Raw genomic sequence first — 25891 nt, 5'->3', positions numbered from 1 at the left:
TTGTTGGCGCATGTTTTCGCGCATGTGCGCTGACCACGAACTGTCTTTTACAGCGGAGCTATGGTACCGTAGAATTTTCGTGTCCGCACACAAAAATTATCATCGTCAATGACTCACGCCCGCGTAAGCAAGAAAAAGATGCAATGCCGCATAGCCCCGTAAGGCAGACGCTACGAGCACTCAGCAAAATGAAGCGAGCAGTGCTTATATCCTTTCTAATCACGCATACAACATCCAGAACTTCATGTCAAAAACTGTCACTATCAATAACTCGTACCTCCGTAAGCAATGGCTCATACCGCCGTGAGCAAGCAAACAATGCGATGGTTCACAGCCCCGCAAGGTTCACGGTCAGTCACTTTGCGCGGCTTAGTTGCGATGACGCTTTTGTTATTGTGACTTCAGTGTGGATTTCTCAGGAACGAAAAGGGAGCGGTTTACGCGTTTCGTGCTGCATACACATCGTTGCGATGCCCCACCCATCCGGCCCAGTCGACCACCCAGCTGCGGAGGTGCATCGGTTTGGCATTATCAAAGAACGTGTTTGCAATTACGACTATGCCGATCACCGTATATCATCGCGACCACAAAGCCATTGTGGCCTTCGTTACTAAGTGACAATGAGTGATGTAAATAAAGTGTTCACCGCAAGTTTTTTTTTTACCGCGATGTTTGCAGCTTCGCTGGTCACCCGCCTTCGCCGGGCAGAATGGCGTAGATTTTTTTTTAGTCGCTCCTTACGTGCATCGTTTGTTTGCGAGCGCTTCTGCTGTTCCCTGCCTGGCTAGCTAGCGTGTTTCTTTGTGCTCTATTATTTTATATCGTATCATGAACCAACTCGCTCAACAACGCGTCTTGTTAAGCTGTATATATATACGGGAGCTGCGATTAATGGCGGTCCAGGAAACACGGGAATGATGGATAGTGCATGATGATGAGGACTATGAGCCTTTAAAACACGGCACGCAATGAGAGATGGCCCAGTAAGGGGGGGGGGGGGGTGTTGTACGTTAACCTAAGAAAAAGAACCTGAAAAAGGTAAAACTGGGAATAGAATATTCTTGTGTAATTGAGAAGGGAGATCAGATGAATGGGCGATTAAATTCAAAGAAAGAGAGCAAAGATTCATTCCACAATTTAGAACAGAAGGCATTTAGACTAAGTATAGTAGGTGTAGTAAACAAAGTATGAATAAACCTGGTGTACGTTTCGTTCCATGAATGAAATAACTCGCTGCGTCACTCACGTCCCTGCAGTGACTGGAACCCAATACCAAGACCCCGAAAGAGAGCAATATTTTAGCACTTGAATTCAAACCGACTTTACAAAGCGGTGCTTGAAGAAATATTTTCTTCGTAGTAAAATATTTAGCGAGGACAATTGACAAGGACACAGTGAAGGGGGACACACGAGCGCTCGTGTGTCACCCTTCACTGTGTCCTTGTCAATTGTCCTCGCTAAATATTTTACTATGAATTCGTACCAACTCGCCCAACTATCAGTTCTTCTGAAATATTTTCTTTTTGTATTAAAAGCCGGTGAAAGACCGAAAACAATTAATAATCACTGTTAGACTCTATTTCTTGCGTGAGTTTGCCCAAACTTCGTCCCTTTCGAGTCAGACGGCTTTGTAATTTTGCAGATGACCATTTTTCAATGCATTATTGCGTTATATATGCAACGATTCGCAATGACTATGCATATGCACGTAATCCTATTGCCTGGCTGTCTTTCGGAATGAAGCTATACGATTGCTTGAAAATTTAGAAAGACAAAGCGTAATGAATAGCACCACAGGAACGTCTCCACTCACGCGCACAAAGATTAAACAAGTTCAATGACTGTCAATCACTCCCGTTGCTGCTTAACGCTTGCTGTGGTAGAGTTCCCTTTAGTAAATATTGCGGGAAGGTGTACGCCCTTCAGACCGTAGTTAGGAGACGTTAGGAGATGTCTATAGGGCTCGCCTGCTTACAAAAAAAAAAATAGTTTTGGCAGCTTTACGAGCACGCTCAAATCTGGGCTTGTAATGTCTCACGTGACCTCGGTAGTTAAATCAAATCTAAGAGCGTGGTGGCAAATACACTGGAGTCCAACAGGAACACTTGTACAGTCGCGACAGCAGATTACGTTCGCTCGCTTTGATGACGTCAAGGCGTTGGCGAAATGCTTCAATATATCGGTGATTGCAGAGGGTTATTGTTCTTCGAAAGTATTCAATTTCACGTTTTCCTTTCCCTCCTGACAAATTTCATCGGGAATTTCGGGTGCAACAGGGGTTCTATAGAAAACTGTGGCGCTGAGATCTCTCACATGCCACCGGAGTGGTTGGCAATGGATGAATTTGTCTATAACGTTCGTGCGTGTGGCTTCAGAAGTTCTTGCGTCGCCATATATTACGTTTTATCCTTCTACATTTACAAGCAATCGTATGGCACCTCTTCCCGTCCACAAGGGCAGATGATACGCTGCGACCTCGTCCGGCATGGAGCCTGCACAGTTTCAAACGGAACAGCGAGATGCTCCATCCAGCAGCGGTGAGAAGCTGGGAATATGCTGAACTACTGAAGCAAGTGGACGCGAGTTGAGTGGACAGTGAACATTTTACAGGCTCCCGCTGATACCAGAAGTGATGGCAACGTAGCCGTCTTCCCATTAAATTTAGCGGTCTTCCGCAGCGTTTAAGTGGGAAGAAATGTTAAAGCGTAAATGAAAAGCGCACCATACAAAGCGATGCGACGAGAACAGCCCTTGGCTGCCAACTCGTGTCTAGTTTTATTGCTAACGATACATTTGCTTCTTATACTTGTACCTTTTACTTGTACCATGAAAGTAGAAAAAAAAACACAAATCTCATTCTCAGCGGTTTGAGCTAAGTAATTGTTCGAGGGCGTCATATGGTCACAGCATGCTACGGATGTAAACCTGCTAGTGGTGTAGGGGAAAGACATAGCCTTTTCTTTGATTTTCTACCTTGCCTTTCGCTTACTACCACTGGCTTCATTCAAGTTGTTTCAGCTCAGTGTCGTGTTATAGATCAACTGCCGATCGCCAGCAAATGATGGCGTGTCAACCAATCGTAGTTCTTCAGGCGCATGAGGGGGCTTTGATGGGGCATTGCCACATGATATGGGAGAGATACGCTATCGGTACGAGGCAAAAGCGACACTTGGGTGTCGGGTATGTGGCGGGAATGAATAAGTGCAAAGTGCGCGGGGTAAGAACAATGCGAGTTTCTAGTTGGCGCCACAGTATTTCTCTCTCCATGGTGCGTTCTAGGCACAGAGAGAGGTGGATACGTTAGGCGTTGGCGTCTGTAATGCGTGTAACTTTCATGGAATGTCACGAGTGTGTCTTTATTGGCGTGTTGTTGGGAGTCATGGGTTCCACAGTTAGACCCATATTTGCGGCCACTCGGTCCGTGAATACTCGAGCAGCGGCATGAACCATTTCGTTGCCGTGGAGTCCTTGACGTGCTGGAGTCCCGACGAGAACGATGTCTTTTTCTGGCGGTTGAGCGACAAGTAGAGAGTGCGCGAGGTTGTTAATGTCGCCGTTACTGAAGTTCCGGATAGCAGTCTTAGAGTCACTAATGATGACGTCGCAATCGGGTAGCCGCGATGCCAGTGCAATGGCGGCCTCTTCCGCGTCGCCCACCGAGGTGGTCTTTACTGGTGCTGAACAAACAGTGTTGCCCTGGTTGTATACGACCGCTAGAGCATAACGTCGTCTAGTGGTGCAGGCTGCGGCGTCCACATAGTAGACTCCTTCAGCCTGTCCATAGCTGCGTCGTAGCGCCTTGGCTCGAAGTTCGCGGCGTTTGACGTGAAATTCGGGGCGCAAGTTTCAGGGTAGGGGCTGGATGTGGCATTGGGAGTGTATGTTCGGAGGAAGCAAACTGTTTAATTTATACTCGTGTGGCTTGTGCAACTTTTATATTGCGTACATTTTACTTATCGCATTTCATTTTTGTTTCACATTTAGCATGTTGCCTGTATGCATTGGTTATCCTACGAAGATGCCCTTCACGTTGCTGTCCCTGATGGAGCTGACCAGTATTTGCAAATAAATAATTAAACGTTTAGTTTTGACATTTGTCCACAGCAGAGAGTGACTTCAACGCACGAGCTTTTTTTTTTATTATGCATTTCATCCATCACTCAGTGCACTAATCCGGATCGTCTTCTGCAATGGGCACGCTTTCCACGTGCCAACCATCAAGACATCGGCACTTCCTTCAGGCTTATTGAAACATGAGCGCCGCTTTGCGTCGCAAAGCATCGCCATGCTACATGCGGCCGCGGCCGCAGGCATCGTGGGATTCTAGCGATGTCTGACAGACCGGCAGGTCATTCACCGTCCGCCTCAAAATTTGGCTCCTGGACGACGATTTCACACTCTGGCCAGCACCGAGACCACAGCCGACAATCCTGCTTAATTGCGTCCATATCGTTAAATTTAGAGGCAGGGCACGTCGAAGCGATTCCATGTACGCTAGGGGTGGCACGCATAGTAATTTTTCCGGTCGAATGGAATACGGATCGAATAGCGCGAGGATTAAGCGAACGTGAATGGAATGTCGAATAATTTTTGAACGAGAAAAACCGGCGTTTTCACAATTAATCCAAAACGGTGTTCGTACCGTAGAGTACTCACAACGTTAGCAAGTTTTTACGATAGCGTTGCACGTTATGAAGGACTGCTTTCTTTTTAATTTTGACACGCTCTGTTTTTCGATAAACTACACGTAAATATAGCATTACTGAATGAAATTTACTTAGGAAGGGGTTGGGGCAGTTGGATTAACTAAGCAATTTCTTTTCACACCCAGGACCCTTCGGCGATTAAAAACGGTCGTGCAATTAGAAGGGAACCCCCAAGGGTTCCCTGAGCAATGGATAGCGTAATTCGCTCCACGACGCAACTTCTCGTGTCCAAGATTTGCTATGGCAGCCGGGACTAAATTTGTCGCGATTTGGCTTCAGTTTTACGTTTTACAGCGTACGTTTGGGCGTATAAACTGCTCTAAAACTATTCCTTTCTTTTTTTTTTTGAAATGCTGACTCACAGACTGAATCAGGTGAATTGTATAGCGGCAGCGCCCTCGGCTCGACGCAGACGCTCTCTCGTCCCCAAGTCACACCGATGCGCTGCCGCTACACATTTATAAGGTTTAAAGTGCCGAAATAACGCCGGGTCTATTGGAGACGCCGTGCACTGTAGGTGTCTCCGGATTAACTTTGAGCACCCGGGTTCTCTGACGTACACCCCAACTCTTAATACGCTGCGGCGTATACCGAATCGCGAAATACGACACCGTTCGATTCCTTATTCGATATTTCTTTTTCCCAAATATTCGCACACCCCTAACGCACACCTTCGCCGGCACCCTCCGAGAAAAAAAAACAAAAGTAAAAAAAAACGTGGCAGTCGGTGCACGGCTGCGGCCGTCAGGCCTGCGGTACACTGCTCAGGATGCGCGCCGCGACGAAACTGGAACGCGGTCGCGGCACCGAGACGGCGGGCTCGGCGGCGACGGCGTTGGTGACGGCGTTGGTGACGCCGTTCGGTGGTATGGCGCCGGCGTCCCTGGCGATGCCGTGGAAGAGCGAGGCCGGATCTTCCAGCAGCGCCTTGGTGGGACCGAACTCGGCCACCTCGCCGCCCGCCATCACCAGGATTCTGGAACGGAAAGCGAGACGGGAAGGGAAGACGCGTAATGGCCCTGTTTGGTTTCCGAAGAACGAACGGATCGGATCAGAACAATGCGTTTGAATGGTGAATCGAGGCTTGCTTATTTGAGGAAGAGGGCACAGGAAAAGGGTGATCAGGCAAAGTATAGGGCTCGGTATGGAAACTTCAAGTGGTAAGTATTTTAACGAGCAAAATGTCATTAATTTTAGCGGGTCGCTTCACTCAGATTTAGAATTGCCAGTTAACGCAATAGAAGTCTCACAAGCTGTGACATCATAGAAGACTCACTTCGCACACTTTGCGGTGCAGTTGTTTTTGATCCGAGACGCTGTCTACATATTGACTGCTTCATACTTACAAAGCACGTAAGGTAAAGAGAATGAAGACGGAGGGAGGGTGGTAGGGCGCTCTCAGTGAATGCGCCTTAACCGCGGGCACGGAAACATGTTAGAACAGGTAGAGGGATAATAAACACGGGCATTAAGTTGAGCTGCCGTAATGACTTACTCTTTCGTAATAACAAAACTGCTAATATTGCCGTGAGAGGTAGTTTGGTGAGCCAGAAATGACGCGTACACGAAAGACTGGTAGAACCTAACCGCCTCAAACATCTCGAAGCAGCTCGCTCTTATGTCACTTGCTTTCCCAGCTTCAATTCAGGCTGTATAGGTGTTTGCGTATCTGCAAGTACGGATCGCATTGCTGTGTAAAGGGATTTAATACTAAACCTACCAACCTAGCCTCCTCTGCAGACATTGCCTGTTTACGACAAAATGCATTGGTATCCGTGACGTCACATTTGCGCACGCACCGGGGCTGAGGTTCTAGCCGGTTGTAAAAATAAAAAATACGTCAGAACTCGCCTCACGATTACTGTCGACGGTAATGCGAATATCATTCGACAAATGTAACGATATACCGTATACCTGAAATGACGTTTATTTAATACGTGTATAGTGGTAGTAATCCTTAGACTTTCGTTGCTTCGAATATGTGACCATATACTCAGATATGGTCCCACTTTGCTGTGACACTCGAGTGCTTGCCAAGGTCACTCATGAACATGGCGACACGACGACGACTGTATGACGCCGACGCAGTGACGATGGAATGATTAGGAAGGAATGATATCGATGGGACGACAAAGGAGGTAAAGCGACGACGACTACACGAAGACAATCAGATGTTGATTCTTAATTCAACGAGGCGGTGTAACGACAAGAGCGTGACAACGACTGTATGAGGACAATGAGATGATGATGACTGTACGACGATGATGGTGTGCGACGACAGTACGACGACAACCGGATGAAGGATGTAGGAATTGCGAAGATGGCAGGATCACGGTGGCATGACGATGACGGTAGGACAACGGATGCATGATAGCGTCTGTCTGACGACGACGCAAGCGTGACAACGGCAGTATATAATCACGTCTGAATGGCGACAGCATGATTACGATAGAATGACGAGCAAGGAATGACGTCGATAGATCGATGAAGGTGCCATGACAACAAAGGCATGACGCCACTGAAGTGATGATGATGATGAAACGACAGCGCGACGACGGTGTCATGATGACAATGGTTTGAGGACAATGACACAGGTCGACGGCATGACGACAGTCGAACGTCGAAGTTAAAATGACGACGATGTAATGACAACGACAGCATTACGACGAAGGTACAACAACGAATGCAAGACGACGACCGTATGACGACGATGACGTGACAATGGCGTGAGTACAATGAGATGATGACAAGTGCACGATGACAATGGCGTAACGATGACTGGACTATGAAACCTGCGTGGCGACGTTGGTATGACGACGATTGTCTGACAATTCGCATGCACAATAGCGACTGTCCGACGATGACGGCTTGACAAGGGCGTGTTACGTTTCGCCTACGACGCGCGGTAAAGCCGGCGAGGATACAACAGACGCCAGGGCTTCGTTCAAAGCGGCAGACATTTTGGCCCGTTCGGCGCCGCCGCTACGCCTCCCTGCCAAGCGCGTCCAGACATGTTCCAATGCCACGTGTCTTCATGTGCGTGTGTGAGTGTATGTGCATATTGGTGCCCACGCTTGTCGAAGCGCGGCAGCCGGGGAGAGGAGCTCCCAACAACTGTGAAGCGAGGGGGTCCGAGCGGCGCCGACACGACGGCTGCTCCACCTTCTCTTCCCATTGTGCCCGAGTGGCGCCGACACGACGCTGCGCCACCTTATCCCATTGTGCCCGAGCGGCACAGTCACGTGCTCGTCTATAGAGGGGTTCCTTCTTGCCCTCAACTGCGAGAGTATAAAAGCAGCTGCCCCCGGACGCCAAGAGGGCTCCGATTTCTTCTGTTGAGTAAAGTGCACTCCCGTCTCTCTACTTCGGTCAACATGACCGCCAACTCTTTGCGATGTTAGAATAAACAAGTTGTTTTGTTGTTACCAGTCGACTCATGCTTTGCCGGGACCTTCGGATGCTTCCAGTTGTACCCCAGGCCGCCAGGCCAACGCTACCCTTGGGGCTTGCGACCCAGGTGCAACAACGGGCGTCAGCGCCGAGTTCCCAACAACTCGCGCCAGCGGTGCGATTACAACAACTGTCTGCCAGCGGTGAGATCGCGACAACGGAGGCCAGCAGCGAAGAGATGCAGTTGACTGTATGCTGAGCAGCTCAACGACCATCCGGGAGCAGTGCAACGAGCCCTGTGTGATGACTGGTTGCCTGCAGCGGAACGACTGCGCTGAATTCTTGGCTACGAGGTTTGGTGAGTTCGGGACTTTCTTCTTCTGAGCTTTGCCAGGCTTTTGTTAGTGTCAGAAACAGAGCTGGTAGTTGTGGTTGTCGTTGCTGCCGGGTTAGTTTGCGGCAAGACAATAATAGGCAGTAGAGAAAGCAGCATTCAGAGCAGCCATGGATTTGAAGTCGTTGCGCAAACCGAAATTGCTGGAGCTTGCAAGAGAGTTGGGTCTGGATGTCTCAGACAAACTCAGAAAACCAGAACTGCTAAAGGCTATTCTTGAGTTAGAGGCTGAGGATGACGAGCTGTCGGAATGCCTTGAGACTATTGAGGAGAGGTCAAAAAGACAGGAGCGCGAAATTAAAGAACAGAAAGAGCGAGAGCAACAAGAGCGCGACCGTCAACACGCTTTGGAAATGAAGCGTCTTGAGGTAGAGATGGAACGCGCTCGTAATGGAAGTCGGGCACACGGTGCAGGAGAACGCGTATTGTTCAAAATGACTGACCTGATGCGGCCGTTTAAGCTTGGAGAGGACATTGGTTTGTTCCTGGTTAACTTTGAGCGAACGTGCGAGAAGCAGGGGTTCTCTCGGGAAACGTGGCCACAGCGCTTGCTCACTTTGTTACCCGGCGAGGCGGCCGACGTAGTCGCTCGCTTGGATAGAGAGGAGGCAGAGGATTTCGACAAAGTGAAATCGAGTCTGCTAAAAAAGTACAGGCTGTCAGCAGAGGCGTTCCGTCGGAAGTTTCGGGAAAGTGAGAAAGGCAAGAGTGAGTCATATACAGAGTTTGCCTACAAGCTTATGTCAAACATGCAGGAGTGGCTCAAAGAAGAGAAAGCGTTCGGTGACCACGATAAAGTTCTGCAGTGTTTCGGGCTAGAACAGTTTTATAGTCGGTTACCTGAGAACGTGCGGTACTGGGTCTTGGATAGGCCAGACGTTTGTACGGTGGCTAAAGCCGCTGAGCTAGCCGAGGAGTTTGTGACGCGTCGGGCTCGCGGGGCTAAGGACGGTCAAAAGGGTGTATTTGGCTCGAAGTTTGAGAGGCCGAGGTTCACGCCCATGAGATTAAAGGGGGACACGCGTAGTGAGGATGCGAGTGAAAGCAGTCCGACCAAACGTAAAGAGACGGCGGCAGCCGAAGCCGAACGCAGAAAGCGGTTCGAGACGAGGCAAGCGCGCGTGTGTTATACGTGCCAGAAGCCGGGTCACTTTTCGGCGCAGTGTCCGGAAACAAAAACAAAAGTTGTGTTTTTGTCATTATGCAGCACTGACGAGAACATGAAGCTTCTCGAGCCTTACATGCGAGACCTCCTCGTGAACGGGAAAGAGTGCCGAGTGCTTCACGATTCCGCAGCTACGATGGATGTAGTTCACCCCTCTTACGTAGAACCCCATATGTTCACGGGCAAGTGCGCATGGATCAAGCAAGCCGTGGAAGCTCATAGCGTGTGTCTGCCGGTAGCAAAAGTGCTTATTGAAGGACCATTCGGAGCGCTTGAGACGGAGGCCGCAGTGTCATCTATGCTGCCCCCCCAGTACCCGTACCTATTTTCAAACAGGTCCGATCACCTCCTGCGCGAGAAGGGGCTTTTGTTTGGTGAGGCTAGCGTTCAGGCCTTAACCAGATCGAAGGTTCGGGAGCTCGCTGCAAAGGCGGTAGTTGCGGGGCCGACGTTATCAAACAATGAAAAAGGGTCAGAGGCGCAGCAAGCCGATATTCAGAGCACGCCCGAACTGAATAAAATTGAGTCTGTAACGTTAAAGGCACCAGATACTGGAGAGGAAATTCCCGATGCGGGAAAGTTAGAAGAGCTATCTGCAGATTTGCTCATCGCGCCTACGTCAGACGGACTTAATAGGTTGCTAAAAGTCAGCTGGTCGGCTTTGATAGCCGAGCAAAAAAAGGATGGCAGCCTAGAAAACGTACGCTGCATTGTCAAGGAAGGTATCGCCAAGAAAAATGCTCGTATTGTGGAAAGAGGTGGAGTCCTGTACCGGAAGTATCTAGATCGCAGAGGAGTGGAGTTCGATCAGCTGATCGTGCCTCAATGCTATCGTCAGGATCTGTTGCGCTTGTCGCACGGGGGTTCGTGGTCCGGACACCTAGGAGTTAAGAAAACTAAGGACCGTCTCTTGCAAGAGTACTATTGGCCAGGGTGTTTTCGGGACACGGACCATTTCGTGAGGACATGTGACACCTGTCAGCGGGTGGGCAAACCAGGGGACAAATCAAGGGCGCCGTTGAGATTGGTACCTATCATTACGGAGCCTTTTAGACGGCTCGTTATTGATACAGTGGGACCTCTGCCGGTAACAGCCACGGGGTACACACACATTTTGACTGTGATCTGCCCAGCGACAAAGTTCCCTGAAGCAGTGCCGCTTAAAGAACTCAGCTCAGTTGAGATAGTCAATGCACTACTGTCCATATTTGCGCGAGTTGGTTTTCCTGCGGAAATCCAATCGGATCAGGGCACAGTGTTTACTAGCGCTTTGACGACAACTTTTCTCGAAAGGTGTGGGGTAAAGCTGTTACACAGCTCAGTGTACCACCCACAGTCGAATTCCATTGAGAAGCTCCACTCCGTCATGAAGCGCGTGTTGAGAGCATTATGTTTTAAACATCAAACTGACTGGGAGCTGTGTCTGCCTGGGGTGATGTTTGCATTACGGACCGCGCCGCATGCGGCTACGGGGTTTTCGCCAGCTGAGCTGGTGTACGGTCGCTCGCTTCGGTCTCCGCTTCGCATGCTTCGAGAATCGTGGGAAGGCAGGGGCGACGACCCAGTCGTGGTGGAGTACATGCTTAAGCTCCTCGAACGCTTAAGAAGGGCACAGGAGTTGTCAGGTGAAGCAATGGCAAAGGCCCAGCAGAGGGCCAAGGTTTATTATGATCGGACCGCCAGGGCCCGTCGTTTTGAGGTGGGCGATGAGGTCATGATATTGCGCACATCGCTAAACAACAAACTAGACGTGCAGTGGGAGGGCCCAGCACGAATTGTTCAGAAACTGTCGGACGTTAACTACGTGGTGAGTCTGCCAGGAAAGCGGAAAGCACAGCAAGTTTACCACTGTAATCTGCTCAAACCTTATAGACAAAGGGAAGCAGTAGTGTGCATGATGGTAAACGTTCCTGAAGAGCTTCCGGTCGAGCTTCCGGGACTAAACTCAGTGACGAACAGAAAAGACACCGATCAGGTCATTAGTGACTTAGTCAGTGGAGCATCGCTGTCGCCTGAGCAGAAAACCGAACTACACCAGCTCTTACAAGAGTTTCAAGGTCTGTTCTCTGAAAGGCCTGGTAGGACTTCTGTCCTTACTCATGATATAGAACTTACCTCCCCAGAGCCAGTACAATCCAAGGCATATCGGGTGTCACCCCGCCAGAGCGATATTATGGAGGCTGAGGTAAAGAAAATGCTACAGCTCGGTGTTATTGAGGCAGGTGACAGTGATTATACCTCCCCTTTGATTTTAGTTGAGGTACCGGGCAAGGAACCTCGTCCTTGCGTCGACTACCGCAGGCTTAATTCCATCACTAAGGATCAAATTTATCCGATCCCTAACATCGAGGAGCGCCTTGAGAAAGTTAGTAGCGCTCAGTTTATTTCCACCCTAGATCTTGTCAGGGGTTATTGGCAGGTTCCACTTACAGAAGAGGCTAGTAGGTATGCGGCGTTCATTTCACCAATGGGAACATTCCGTCCTAAAGTGTTGAGTTTTGGTTTGAAGAACGCGCCATACTGTTTTTCAAGCCTCATGGATAAAGTGTTGCGGGGACAGCAAGAATTCGCTTTACCGTATCTAGACGACGTAGCGATATTCTCCGCATCCTGGTCTGAGCATATGGCACACTTGCGGGCAGTGCTAACCCACCTGCGCGAAGCGGGCTTGACAGTCAAGGCTCCCAAGTGCCAGTTAGCACAGGCCGAGGTTGTCTACCTCGGTCACGTGATTGGTCAGGGTCGTCGCCGCCCCTCTGAAATAAAGGTGGCCGCTGTGCGAGACTTCCCGCAACCGCGCACGAAGACCGATATTCGGTCGTTCTTAGGTGTCGCCGGCTACTATCAGAGGTACATCCCCAGGTACTCTGATATCGCGGCTCCCCTGACGGATGCTCTAAGAAAAACAGAGCCCCAAACAGTCGTATGGGACGAGACAAAGGAAAGAGCTTTTAGCGCCCTAAAGAGCGCCCTAACAAGCCAGCCTGTGCTACGATCGCCAGACTACACAAAAGGGTTCGTAGTTCAGTGCGATGCTAGTGAGCGAGGCATGGGCGTTGTACTGTGCCAACGGGAAAATGGAGAAGTAGAACACCCCGTCCTGTATGCTAGTCGTAAGCTGACCAGTCGTGAGCAGGCGTACAGCGCCACCGAGAAAGAGTGTGCGTGTCTCGTGTGGGCCGTTCAGAAATTGTCATGCTATCTAGCCGGCTCGAGGTTTATCATTGAGACGGATCACTGCCCTCTCCAATGGCTGCAGACCATCTCTCCCAAAAATGGCCGCCTCCTGCGCTGGAGCCTCGCTTTGCAACAATATTCCTTTGAGGTGCGTTACAAAAAGGGGAGTCTCAACGGTAACGCCGATGGCTTAAGTCGAAGCCCCTAACGTAGGAATCAGCCTCAAAATTGTTTGTTACTGATGTTTTTCTTCCTGAGGCAGGATTTTTAACATATTGCTTTTGTTTAGTGTTTCAAAGTGATGATATGCTTTCTAGTGCAATTTTCCAATTTGTGGACGCGTTCTGAGTGCTGCTAGACTACTGTAAGGAACTAGGCAGTGGTATAAAAGGGGAAGAGCCTGGCAGGGCTTAGTGAGGGTTGTGCCGTGCTTGCTGACTGAGCGGTTGAGTTTCAGCGTAGTTCTAACGCTTGCCGGGAACGAGAACAAAAATGTGAACTCTCCCGAAGTCACTTTGCAGTGTCCCGTGCGAACCTGAACGAGAGAACGAGGCCTTCTCTGTGCGCTGCGCTCAAGAAACGTCGAGGGACGCCCGACTTCGGTTATGAGCATCATCGAGCGACATCCCTCCGGACAGCGGATTCAGTCCCCTGTCCATCGGGATCTCCTTCCCCCGGCGGGGCGGTCTGTTACGTTTCGCCTACGACGCCCGGTAAAGCCGGCGAGGATACAACAGACGCCAGGGCTTCGTTCAAAGCGGCAGACATTTTGGCCCGTTCGGCGCCGCCGCTACGCCTCCCTGCCAAGCGCGTCCAGGCATGTTCCAATGCCACGTGTCTTCATGTGCGTGTGTGAGTGTATGTGCATATTGGCGCCCACGCTTGTCGAAGCGCGGCAGCCGGGGAGAGGAGCTCCCAACAACTGTGAAGCGAGGGGGTCCGAGCGGCGCCGACACGACGGCTGCTCCACCTTCTCTTCCCATTGTGCCCGAGTGGCGCCGACACGACGCTGCGCCACCTTATCCCATTGTGCCCGAGCGGCACAGTCACGTGCTCGTCTATAGAGGGGTTCCTTCTTGCCCTCAACTGCGAGAGTATAAAAGCAGCTGCCCCCGGACGCCAAGAGGGCTCCGATTTCTTCTGTTGAGTAAAGTGCACTCCCGTCTCTCTACTTCGGTCAACATGACCGCCAACTCTTTGTGATGTTAGAATAAACAAGTTGTTTTGTTGTTACCAGTCGACTCATGCTTTGCCGGGACCTTCGGATGCTTCCAGTTGTACCCCAGGCCGCCAGGCCAACGCTACCCTTGGGGCTTGCGACCCAGGTGCAACAACGGGCGTCAGCGCCGAGTTCCCAACAACTCGCGCCAGCGGTGCGATTACAACAGGCGGCATAATCACGATTGAGTGGCGACCGTATGATTACGATATAATGACGCTGAAGGATCGACGTTGATGGAACGACGAAGTCGGCATGACGACGACGACGGCATGTCGGCCATGAGAAGACGTTACTGAAATGATGACAACGATAAAATGACAGCGTGACAACGACGGCACGACGACGACCGCGTGGCGGTGATGGCGTGGTGCCGATGACATTACGAGAGCCGGATGACAAACTTGGAATGGCCACGATGCAGCGACTACGATGGCATCACGACACATACCTAGTGGCCCAAGCAATCAGACAACTTCTACCACTGGGTTGGAGTAGAAGGAATGACGATGACAGCATTACGATATTAAGGTCATGAGGCTGGATGCCGACGACTGAGCCCCACAACGGCATTACATGGTGGTGTGACAAGCAATGCTTTGCGACTATATGACACCTTGCTTCAGAATATGACGACAATCGTGTGACGACGACGGCTGACGAGAGTCGGATGACAAAGCTGGAATGACGATAATGCAACGACCACGGCGGCCTCACGATGGCATCCCCACCACGAGCCCACACATAGTGGCCAAAGCTATTAGAAAACTCAGGCCACTGGGCGTGGGGTAGAAGGCGAGACGGCGACGGCATGACAGGAGGAAGATCACGAAGCCGAATTGACGGCGGCGTCACGACCAGCAGCACACACCCAGTGGCCCAAGCACGGGAGGACAGTGAGCGCCTGTGCGTTACCTTTGCCCTGTGTCCTTGCTTGGTGTGTGCGCGTTGCAGTATCACAATAAGTAGACTACTTTTGCCACAGGGTTGGCGTAAGAGGACGGATAGATAGTATCTCTATGAAACGGCCCTGCATGCTTTATTTAGTTACACACTGACGTTATGCCGCGTGGCAACCCAAGCGGAAAAGAAAGAAAATAGATAGATAGATAGATAGATAGATAGATAGATAGATAGATAGATAGATAGATAGATAGATAGATAGATAGATAGATAGATAGATAGATAGATAGATAGATAGATAGATAGATAGATAGATAGATAGATCTTAGTCGTCAAATGGATGAAAGTACATACTTTTGAAAGTATACGGCTAGTTGAAAGAACATAATTTCTGAAAGAACAGGCTCAACCGATAAGGCAAAGAATTGCTACGAAACCGCAGGTCTGCGAGTTCGTTGCTTCGCGTCTACCAGCTACGAAGTTTGTACTACGAATTGACTATAGCTACGAAGCTTGTACCCATCACAGGGATTCGTGGGGTTGCATGCGTGCACGACGTACTTGTCGTAGTCCAGCACGGTGTTCACCCGGTGCGCGATGGCCAGCAGCGTGCAGCCGGCGAAGCACTGGCGCAGCGTGCTCTGTATGAGCCGGTCCGTGTCGCCGTCCATCTGCGACGTGGCCTCGTCCAGCACCAGGATCTTGGGACGCCGCAAGAGGGCGCGCGCCAGGCACACCAGCTGACGTTGGCCCACGCTGCGACGCCGAGGAGAACCGATTGCAAACACACGCACGCTGAACGGACACTACAGGGAGCATATTGCCACATTAAACTTAATTTTACCGGCTCAACTTATGGACGAAGTGCTGCTTAGCACCAGCCCGAACGTGCAGCTCCGAGCAGTGGAGCGAACCGAAGAAGCCGCCGTCACGCATCGCCTGGCGGCCATCTGGCCTTCCTGACGGGCCCATGAATTAGCGCCCCACTCTGACGAATAAAGCTCTCTCTCTCTCTTTTATGTTCCTAGATTACGTTACAGCGCGGCTTCATTAGCTGCCACAAGGGCGAGATACACGTTAGACGAACTCTGAGAGAACATTAGGCAGCAGTCTATTCTACGCATCTGAATTTTTTCGCAGTTGCATGAAATGTGGATCAGTGGAGTAAATATTCGTTGTCTCAGCGCGCTGGGCAAGACGAAGCTATGATAGTTGTTTTTATTGTTCGATTGTTCGCATTACCTTGAGCAGGTAAGGATTAGCAGGTGTAGGGCCGTGTCAACCCTGTCTTGTGCCTCAAGATTCTCATTTGAGAGCGGTAAACCGCAGAGCCTACAGTAGCCTTTTTGGTACGATGGAGAGAGTTTTCCGGTCGCGGATAGTTAAACAAATCAATTACTATATAAATAATTACTGTGCTAATTAGATCACCCCTGAACAAAAATATTACTTTTTTTTTTACGAATGTGCTTTCCACGGTCAGAAATGCAGCTGGGGAAGTTCTCATTTTCCTCGGTGTGGAGCTGTGTTCGGGCATTACAGGCGTCAGGTTGCTTTCGACAACGCGCGGTCTATCTTTCGAGTTCGCCAGGCTCTTTCGCGTAAGCCATTCTGGAACCACTTCGTACTTCGCGCCTGATACAAGTATCCCAAAGGCAGATTGCACTTTATGCTCGGAACCGTAAGTATGGCTCGTTGAAATGCGTGGATGCGACAGAAAACGGGTCAAGGTTCTCAGGAACCTTGTTGAATTTCACGTTGGCCCTTTTCCTGTTGATCCTCCGACATCTTTCCTCTACATACTTTGCAGGTTAAAGTATTCAAGTCATTTCCACCACTGCTAAACTCGACGGTAACATCTGCCAAGCGCAAGTTGCTCAAACAGACACGCAAAATAGTCTATTAAGTACTATAAAGAGTACTCACAGTTTGCAAATACATTTATCGTTCGGATGTAGCCTACAGGTTCGGCTGACATTATTGTGCACTATTTATTGATCTCATCAACCTGCGATAGTATGTTGGGTTCCTGGGCATAGAGAAATAGAGGGGCAATGGGCGTGCCGACGAAATCATTGACCTTGAATCATTGAAATCTGCCTTGACCGACGAAATCGCTACATCAATTGCATCGGAAGCTGTTAATCCTGCCGCGGCTGTCCCTGCCGAAGATCCTAAGCCTTTCTTACCCGTAAAAAGCTAAACAATCATTCGCAACGCTTGTGGGATTCTGAAACGAAATAACCCGACGTCATAAAACCACAGCTAGGCATTTGTACCTCCACAACAAAAACACGATACATTGATGTCCCGCTCTGTCGACTCAGGGGAGGGCACACATACGGCACCCACAATTTTCTGCTGACTAGTGAAGAGCATCCAATCTGTGGCGGATGTGGTGAGAGGCTCAGCGTCCTTCATGTTTTGCTAGAGTGCCAGGAAGTAGAACTTCTACCTAAATAGTACTTCCGTTTAGCTTACAGAGAGCACATATTGCTCGCCAGCCGGCAATGTTCCTTAGACCAGAGCTGCTTTTTGATAGTAAATAAGTTTTAAGCTTTGCATTGATCTTATGTATTTGAAAGGAATAAGCAGTAGAGATTCGTAGCGCATCTTCTTGCAAGAGGCTGCCTCTGTGATAGCGTCGCTTTGTATCGCGCATGCTCCCAGGCCCTTGCGTTTCGTTCTGGAAATGCAGCAGTGCTTCTTGGAAATTTTCACCAATGACATATTGTAGATCGTATTACCATCCCTTCGCAATATATATTTTCCTTTTATAGTACACTTCATCGGTCATTTGCATAATTTTATTACGAATACATTTTACTGGCTTTACAGCGACCGTTTCTTTAGGGCGCACTACAGCCATGTCACAGCCAACTGTCGTAATTCATTACACCATTGCCAAGTCGTTGACTGTGACCCGGCGCTCTTTTGCCATACTTGGCGCTTGCGCCACAAAACACCAAATTCACCGTCATCGTTCGGCTGGCCGCAAGTTACGTGTTTTGAGACCACAGCTCACCTGAGGTTTGCGCCGCCCTCTCCGGCGGCGAGGTCGAGGCCGTGCGGGTTCCGGGACACGAACTCGCCCAGGTGGGACTTCCTCAGCGCGTCCCAGATCTCGGCATCAGTGTGGCTGCGCGTGGGGTCCAGGTTGTCCCGTAGGCTTCCCGTGACCAGCGTGGGGTCCTGACAGCGGGCGCGTCGAGGGGAAACGTTATGGCGTCGCGAAGGGCGCGCACAGATATAGTGGAAAAAAGCATTAACGCACTTATTGAAATGTGGAAAATGGGTTATGTCGAAATCAGCTAGGCGGAGGAAGATCCCCGAAAGGGAAACAACTTCACCAACCCGAAAGGTGACGTTTGAAAAAGAAAGAAAAATTCGCCCTGGTCCGGCAGTTAAAGCCCCCGGTCAATTCTCGCGCAAACTTTTCTTTAACTGCGCAGCTGTATTCTCGAGAACCGCTCCCTGCTTTTCCTTTGCAGCTTCGTGCTGCTGTCAACTTGGCGACAATGTTTTTCGTTCACGTTGGAAAGGTACGTTAAGCGGAGCTTTTTTTCGAATTGTTTCGATGCCGTCTCTTACAGTCGCCGCCACCTCGGCCCAGTCTCCTCGGCCACAGATACAACACTGGCCAGTCACGTGGCCAAACCCCGGGATTGCAAATGAAGGAGACTTCGCTTTAAAAGTGTGCCTGCGTCTACCGTATAACAACAACGTTCTTTGGACAAGATAAACTAAACGAATATACGAATTGAAATATTCATTTAAAAAGAAGCAACTCCAGTAAGAATTTCCCTTCTTGATTTATAGTGTAGCCTCTCCTTGGACCGTTCTGCCGTCGACTGTGTGCGCGTGCGCCTGGATATTTTCGCCTTATATATTTTTTTACATTACGTGCTTTTGCTATTTTTACTTAACGGATATCACAGATAATTTATCAGATACCAGATATTTTGGAGCCTATACGGCTCCTTCTTGATGGTAAACAAGAACGCAGCCAGCGCCGCTGTTGAAAAGGACACGCAGGCTCTCATCCTGTGCCCTCTGTCTTCCGCGGTACAGAACATCATGTTCAGCCAATATGAACTAGCCCACTTTTTTTTGTTCTGATAATAATTACTGTAACGAATTCACAAATATTGTGCATCTGGAACAGCAATGACGTCAGTCTTGCTGTGAGCGGAGGCGAAGTGTGCGCGTTCAAACGGACCATCAAATCTGTCACGAACCTTTCTAGCAACTCCAGCGACAGGCTTCGCGACACTGACAGAGGACGTGGTGAAAGTTTCACACCGCAAACAGATCAACAACAAGACGAGTAGGTGACATAGACGGACGTTGAGCTTTAATTATTTTATGTCCGCGCAGTTGCACGAAACGTGTGCCATAAATTGGACACGCGAAAATAACGAAATAAAGAGATACAACTCTAGCATGCAAGTGGTCGCGCGGTTTAATCACAACAGCATTTTCTCTAAAGTATACTTGAAAGTCAACGGCCGTGTGTGCCGACTTCGCGTCTTGTTCTTCGTCCGTTCGCGCTGTCAAACGTTCACCTCGATGAAAAACCGACGAGCCCACCAACAATCTGTAACTGACGGGGAAGGGGCCTTGAGACACGGCGTGCAGCACGCCTGGTGGGTCGATACGTCAAACTGCAGTAGACGGGAATTTCGGGATAGCGTTTGGTTATTCAAGATCATCTCATAAAGATACGGAAACATGGACAAACATGGACAAGTCTCTTCTGTGTCATCCTCTGTCACGTTCCTGGTTTTTTTCGGGCGGTTATTAGGTGAACACCAAACTACGTCATTTCCTTTTCGCCCATGCGGCGCCATTTCGATTGCACGACCCTTCGCGAAGAATGCGCTGCCGCGGCGGGTGACGAGAGAGATAAACTTCATTTTTTTTAGCGACTCTGTCCGAGACGTCGTTGTTGAATGGCATCCTAGTGCCATGGTCTTAGCGGCGAGCGCATTTGTCCGCACCTCTCGATAAGCTTGGTGTGGGCTGCCAGCAATTACCATAGTGTTGGGCGCAGCTCTTCCGATGGAGAAGCCCAGCTCTCCCAGGTTTAGGGAAGGGAGGGAGTGATGTCCGAGCGAACTAAAGGCTTATTAATAAAGCGAAGTTTTCTTCGGCTGTTTTCCCCCGCACTTTGCGTAGACGGCTGTGCGACCGAGTGAACTGTGGGCCCGTCCCGGCGACGTTGTGACCAAAGGCGGCGACTCGGTGGGCCTGTTCTTGTATTGTTACGGAAAGGAAGAAGCGTCACTGCACATGCACACTGCACATCAATGCACAATGCCCGTTCTCGTGAGCGTCTTAATGTGCTTCGTAACGACGGCCGATGCCGCAGGCACCGCAAACCTCACAGCACTCACACGTCTGGTAGCATTTACCCGTAACCATAGCTATTAGGTCTCCCCTGCAGCACATCTCGGCAAGGCTCCAGGGAAGTTATCGCTTCACTTTGACAATGATTGTCCGATGCTTTGTGCCCAATCTTTGCCAATTAATAGATCTCGATTAATAGACCCGATTTAATCGAGTGGGAGTCATTAATGTGAATGCTTTAGAGGTATGTCCTTTAGTCAGCAGACATGATTCACGACGCCTGCGCAGATAAACCGCTAACGATCGATATATACATAGTTTGGAGGCCCGATAGCGTTAGCTATCACTCCACGTCGCACGTCTTTGTTTCGCGGGTTTCGGAAGGCCACCCGTAGCGGAAGCCCATTGGCTATGGCATTGTGTTTCAACCTCCGCCGCGGTGACTACACTCCGAGGGGGCGGGTTGAATGCGAAAACACTCGTCTACCGCGCATCGAGTGCACGTTAAAGAGCCTCAGGTGGTGAAAATTATACAGTAGTCTCCGGCTGCGGCGTGCCTCATGGTCAAATTGTACACGGCTCTGACACGTAAAGCCCCTCAAGCTAATATATTTTTTTAAAGGACACTGCGGTTCCACCCAACGGCTCTTCTTGCGCATTTGCTGGAGCGCACTGAGCTTGAGTGCGTAAGAAGCCTTGCGTAAGAAGGCCAAGAAGCCTCGAACTTCTTGCGCTGCCTGGAAGAGTAATTAGAAAAATGCTGCCCCAGTTTCCTTTTTTTTTTTTGTACGACTTGTATACACAGGAACTCAACACGTGTTGAGGACATGCAACTCCTTACTCTGACGACCACGTGCGCGAAAACGGGTAAATTTGTTGACCCCTCGCACGTGGTACGAACTGGCAATGTGATTGACGTTTGCGTGTTACCAACTTGCGGTATGACGGTGACGGCGGAGCGCAGCTTCTTGAGCTTCAGCGAGGAGATGTCGACGCCGTCCACGAGGATGCGCCCTTCGGTGGGCACCAGCACCCGGAGCAGCGCCTGCACCAGCGACGACTTGCCGGCTCCCGTGCGACCCACCACGCCCACCTGCGGGGAGGACTTGCGTTTGAAGCGGGCACTGTGACGTGGGCAGCGCTATAAGGGGTCATACATCAAATCCGCGTTACGCGAAGGCAACGCTTCACTGTCTCTCGTTTTACAACGAAGCTGTAAACCTCTACAGTCCAAGGAGATTTTCGTGTCGCTGTAAGCAAAAAACTCCTCCCCATACGTGGGCCGATACCGAAGATAGTGCAATGCCGGGCCGACCCGCGGCGGAGGTGAAGCAGGCGTGAAGCACTCCCCATACGTGGGCCGATCCCCGGCCGATACCGAAGATAGTGCAATGCCGGGCCGACCCGCGGCGGAGGTGAAGCAGGCGTGAAGCACTCCCCATACGTGGGCCGATCCCCGGCCGATACCGAAGATAGTGCAATGCCGGGCCGACCCGCGGCGGAGGTGAAGCAGGCGTGAAGCACTCCCCATACGTGGGCCGATCCCCGGCCGATACCGAAGATAGTGCAATGCCGGGCCGACCCGCGGCGGAGGTGAAGCAGGCGTGAAGCACTCCCCATACGTGGGCCGATCCCCGGCCGATACCGAAGATAGTGCAATGCCGGGCCGACCCGCGGGAGGTGCAGTTCGCCATTAAGGGCCTCCATACACAGCTTCGCTGGTCATCCTGCTTCACAAAGTGGAAGGGCACTGAGATTTTTTTGCACACATATTTACTTACGATTGTCTTTTTTTTTTCTTTTTTCCCCCAGCTCTTGGACTACCCTTGTGAGCACTTCCTTCTGCATTTCTGTCACGATCTCAAGCCTGACGATGACGCGTTCTGGCTCCGCACACAGGTGAAACTGTACGGGTAGAGTCCTCGTGTAACCTGATATACACTCTCGATAAAGGCTGGTCCTCCGGCTGAAACATTGAGTCCAGGAACATCTCAATGGACTATGCTCTCTACCTTTACAGTTAAAACTCGATCTAACGACACCCGATTCTACGAAGCTCGCGATATAAAGAAGAAATTACATTCCCCGGCAGGTACCCATAGGGTGCAATCTTATCATCAACCCGAATTACCGAAACTAACTTGGCCGAACTCGACCCACCGACATTTTTCCTGAAAGAAATGAGTAAAAAAAGCGGTGACTTCTAATTTTGACACAGACGGGCCTGTCTTCGAGCGTGCGCTCTAAAGTTGTCGCGTTAAAATATCTTGGGGCCACGGTCACGGCCCTAGCCTTATTTTGACGTGGCTGCACGCCACGCCCATGCACGGAACAGCGGCTTCAACACCGCATCGGTAGGGGCGGTGGTGGTTGCTTTCGTTATTTCATGGTTTATGCGACAGATGGCTGGATTAGCGGAAAAAGCAATGTGCCGCGGTTGCCTTTGCTTGTCGCTACGTAATAATTTTAGATTTCGAAGGACCAAAAAAAAGATTCCTTTCTCGATTTCACGAACTTCCGGATTTTCCTAAATAATTCGAGCGTGGTCATCACTTCGTTAAATCGAGTTTAAACTATATATATATATATATATATATATATATATATATATATATATATATATCATAACAAGCCAACAAACAATGACACCAAAGACAGTACACGGGGAAATTATTTGCAGTTCTTAACTGAATTAGAGAAATCGTGAATAAATGGAAATGAAAGTGGGTGCAAAAACAATTGGCCGGATGTGGGATACGAACCCACGTCGTTGAATTATGGGAGCGATGCTCTTACCAACTGACCGACCACGGCGCCTTTTCCCGTTAACTTTCCGGAGTTCTTATGTTTAGCTATAGAACTAACCCTGGGAGTGTTAGTCAACGCCATCACTCAGGTCGTCGTGGGTTTGTATCTCAGCTACGTCCAGTTGTTTCTTTTTTTCATCCACTTTTATTTCACATTTATTTATCATGTGTTTATTTTATATTAAGAACTGCTCGTTCACACACACACATGCTCGTTCGCACACGCACGCAGGCATGCGTGTGCGCATGCACGCGCACACACACAAGAGAGCCGAAGCAGCAAGGAATCAAAATTCTGCGTTTGCTTCATATGTAGATACAAGACTGAGATTACAGTAGTTAGAGTGGCCTTAGAATGCCCGAACAAAAGAAAGAACTATAAATCGAATTTCCAAATACGGAGGACAATCTGCCCCCGTCCTGTGAACTTTAACTTCTTTTGCATATTTACAGTGCTGCTAGTATATTCTAGATTACCATTTGCTAACGGCAGTTTTGTATGCCTTTTATATTTAATTTTATTTGAAACGTCAAAATGCAATTTATGTACAGGCGCCGACAAAAGTGGTATACTCCACGCAGTCCACGCAGCGGGAGCCGGAGCAGCGGCACACTGCATTGCGACGCCACTACATGCGGCATCTGGGATCGAGACAGCCAATGGGTGCCCTTTATTATCGGCAGCCATGATCCCAGATGCTGCCTGTAGATGGCGCTGCGATGCAGTTTGCCGTTGCTCCGGCTCCCGCTGCGTGGACTGCGTGGACTATACCACTTTTGTCGGCGCCTGTACATGTCAGAGCGCACGCACAACGCGACCCCCCCCCCAACACACACACGAGCGCGGAAATACACGAGCATGTGCAGAAAAAAAAAACATTAAGAAAAACGAAATGTCACATATCCCAATAAACGAGCATGTGTACAAAAATACATTAAAAAACAAAATCTCACATATCCCAATAAACGAGCATGTGTAGAAAAAGACATTAAAAAACAGAATGTCACATATTCCAGACCGGCATCAAGCGGCTCCACCTTTGGAAGGAAGTAATTGCTGTATTTAGTGCTGTAGTCCATCATGAGGTTTTTCGGTGTTCCGTGATTTCAAGACACAGGACGAAGGAGAGAGAGAGAGACGAGGACAGGACATTAATTCTGCTCGTTTATTCCTCAAACAGGGCTTCGCTTCGCGTCGCGTGATTCGCGCTTACCCTTTCGCTGCCTTCGATGACGAAGTTGACCCTGATCAGCACATTTGGCAGCACGCCTGGCCGATAGGAGGCCGTGTAGCGCTGAAACTCAATTCTGCCTTTCGTTGGCCAGAGTTCTTCGAGGATAATCGTGTTACTGTAGCGGCGCCGGAATTGTAGCGAGGGCCTTTTGTGGGGTTCTGGATCATTCTCCTACAAAAACAAAACAAAAGAGAGAAAATACACGGATTGCATAGTCTGTACCCATTCTAAAGATAATTCAACATTTCCAGCGCAAATGTTGAATGACCGCACGTTTGGGCGCTGAAGTTAAAAACTTCGAAAGCGAGTTTAACGCGACGCTGGTTTTACGCGATGTGGGAAAGACGGATTGGGGGTTTGAAGAAAAGCGAATTGTCCTCGTCAGTGGCGTAGCTAGGTCGTCTGGCACCCGGGGCCCTTAGGTCTTCTGTCAGCCCCCCCCCCCCCCCCCCGGGTGTAGCCGGCGGAAAGAGGGGTGTCTTCAGACGTATATGACACCTTCCCCCCCCCCCCCCACTGGCCCCTTGGACTCGGGGCCCCCGGCCGCCCCTGTTGCTGCGCCACTGGGCTTCGCTTTTGGGTAGCGATCAGCGCTCGCAGTGAACGTGTGAGCCCCTGTTGTTTGCACGTTAGCTTTAAATATGGCTCGCCGTCATCGCTGAGCGGGCTGCATAATGCATGAGACGGAGTTTGATATAAGGGCCGTGGATACAATGGCCACATAACGTCAATGGCTCCTTCTCACCTGATCGACAGGGCATATTTACGTCCTGAAATGCATCCGTATAGAAGCCGCGTCACCCTCCGACCGCGGGTCGCACCCGCAACGAACTCCGCAGTAACCGCCAGTTGCGTAAGTTTCGTAATTGCCCCCACTGGCTGCCAGGCGTCCGGCTCGCAACTGAACGCTGCCTCTGTGGCTAACTCTCGTAATTTGCAACATTCCTCGACTCGAAGCTCTTCCTGAACTCCAGTGAGCTGAGCACAGTGCCGCCCCGCTACCGAAAAAGACACTACGCTTCTCGAGTAATGTTTTGGAATATCCATGTACTGTAATCACATGGATCACGGCAATCTTTTGTCGAAAGGCAGTGCTGCCATCGGTTTTCCTGAGTCGAGGAGAAGTGGTGAGTGGAGGAACGTTCCATAACACGGTGGCAAGTTTCTATCCTCAGTGGCATAAGTGGGCACAGTTTTGCTTCGTCGTGAGGACGAGGCTAGTGGTGAAGATGACGACGTAACGTAACATCACAACGTAACGACGCCACAACGTAACGGAACAAAATGGAGTGACGGACGCAGTAAGCCCTGTTTTGAGCTCTTCTAAATGTTAGCGCATGTAAAAGAATAGGTACAGCCTATTGCTAAAATAAAGAACGGAAAGCAAGGAGAAAAACAAAGGAAAGAAAAGGAACAGCAGCCTGTTGTTTCGGGCAACAACTGACTAGCCGTTAGTTTATTTTGACAGGCGACACCTTAAGAATTAGTTGTCGATCCATTTGCCTGCCCACTTCTTGCGTGCGCGATCGGATCGATACGAATAGCA

General features: G+C 50.0%; 1 protein-coding gene across 2 annotated transcripts in view; it reads right to left on the bottom strand.

The window, feature by feature from the left end:
- Positions 1 to 4101: 4101 nt before the first annotated feature.
- Positions 4102 to 25891, bottom strand: part of LOC142592742 (ATP-binding cassette sub-family C member 4-like) — a 98446-nt gene continuing 76656 nt past the window's right edge. The window contains exons 23-27 of one of the 2 annotated variants that reach the window (XM_075704359.1): positions 24325 to 24516; positions 21238 to 21396; positions 17980 to 18146; positions 15516 to 15710; positions 4102 to 5682 (exon numbers count right to left, since the gene is read on the bottom strand). In XM_075704359.1, coding sequence (XP_075560474.1) covers positions 5451 to 5682; positions 15516 to 15710; positions 17980 to 18146; positions 21238 to 21396; positions 24325 to 24516 — 945 coding nt within the window. In that variant the 3' untranslated portion in view covers positions 4102 to 5450. Of the gene's footprint in view, positions 5683 to 15515; positions 15711 to 17979; positions 18147 to 21233; positions 21397 to 24324; positions 24517 to 25891 lie in introns of those variants that run through there. The other variant, XR_012830793.1, reaches the window with a different exon arrangement.

Source organism: Dermacentor variabilis, chromosome 9 (assembly GCF_050947875.1).
Source record: "Dermacentor variabilis isolate Ectoservices chromosome 9, ASM5094787v1, whole genome shotgun sequence".
Taxonomy (NCBI): Eukaryota; Metazoa; Arthropoda; class Arachnida; order Ixodida; family Ixodidae; genus Dermacentor; species Dermacentor variabilis.
This window is presented reverse-complemented; position numbering and strand designations above follow the sequence as displayed.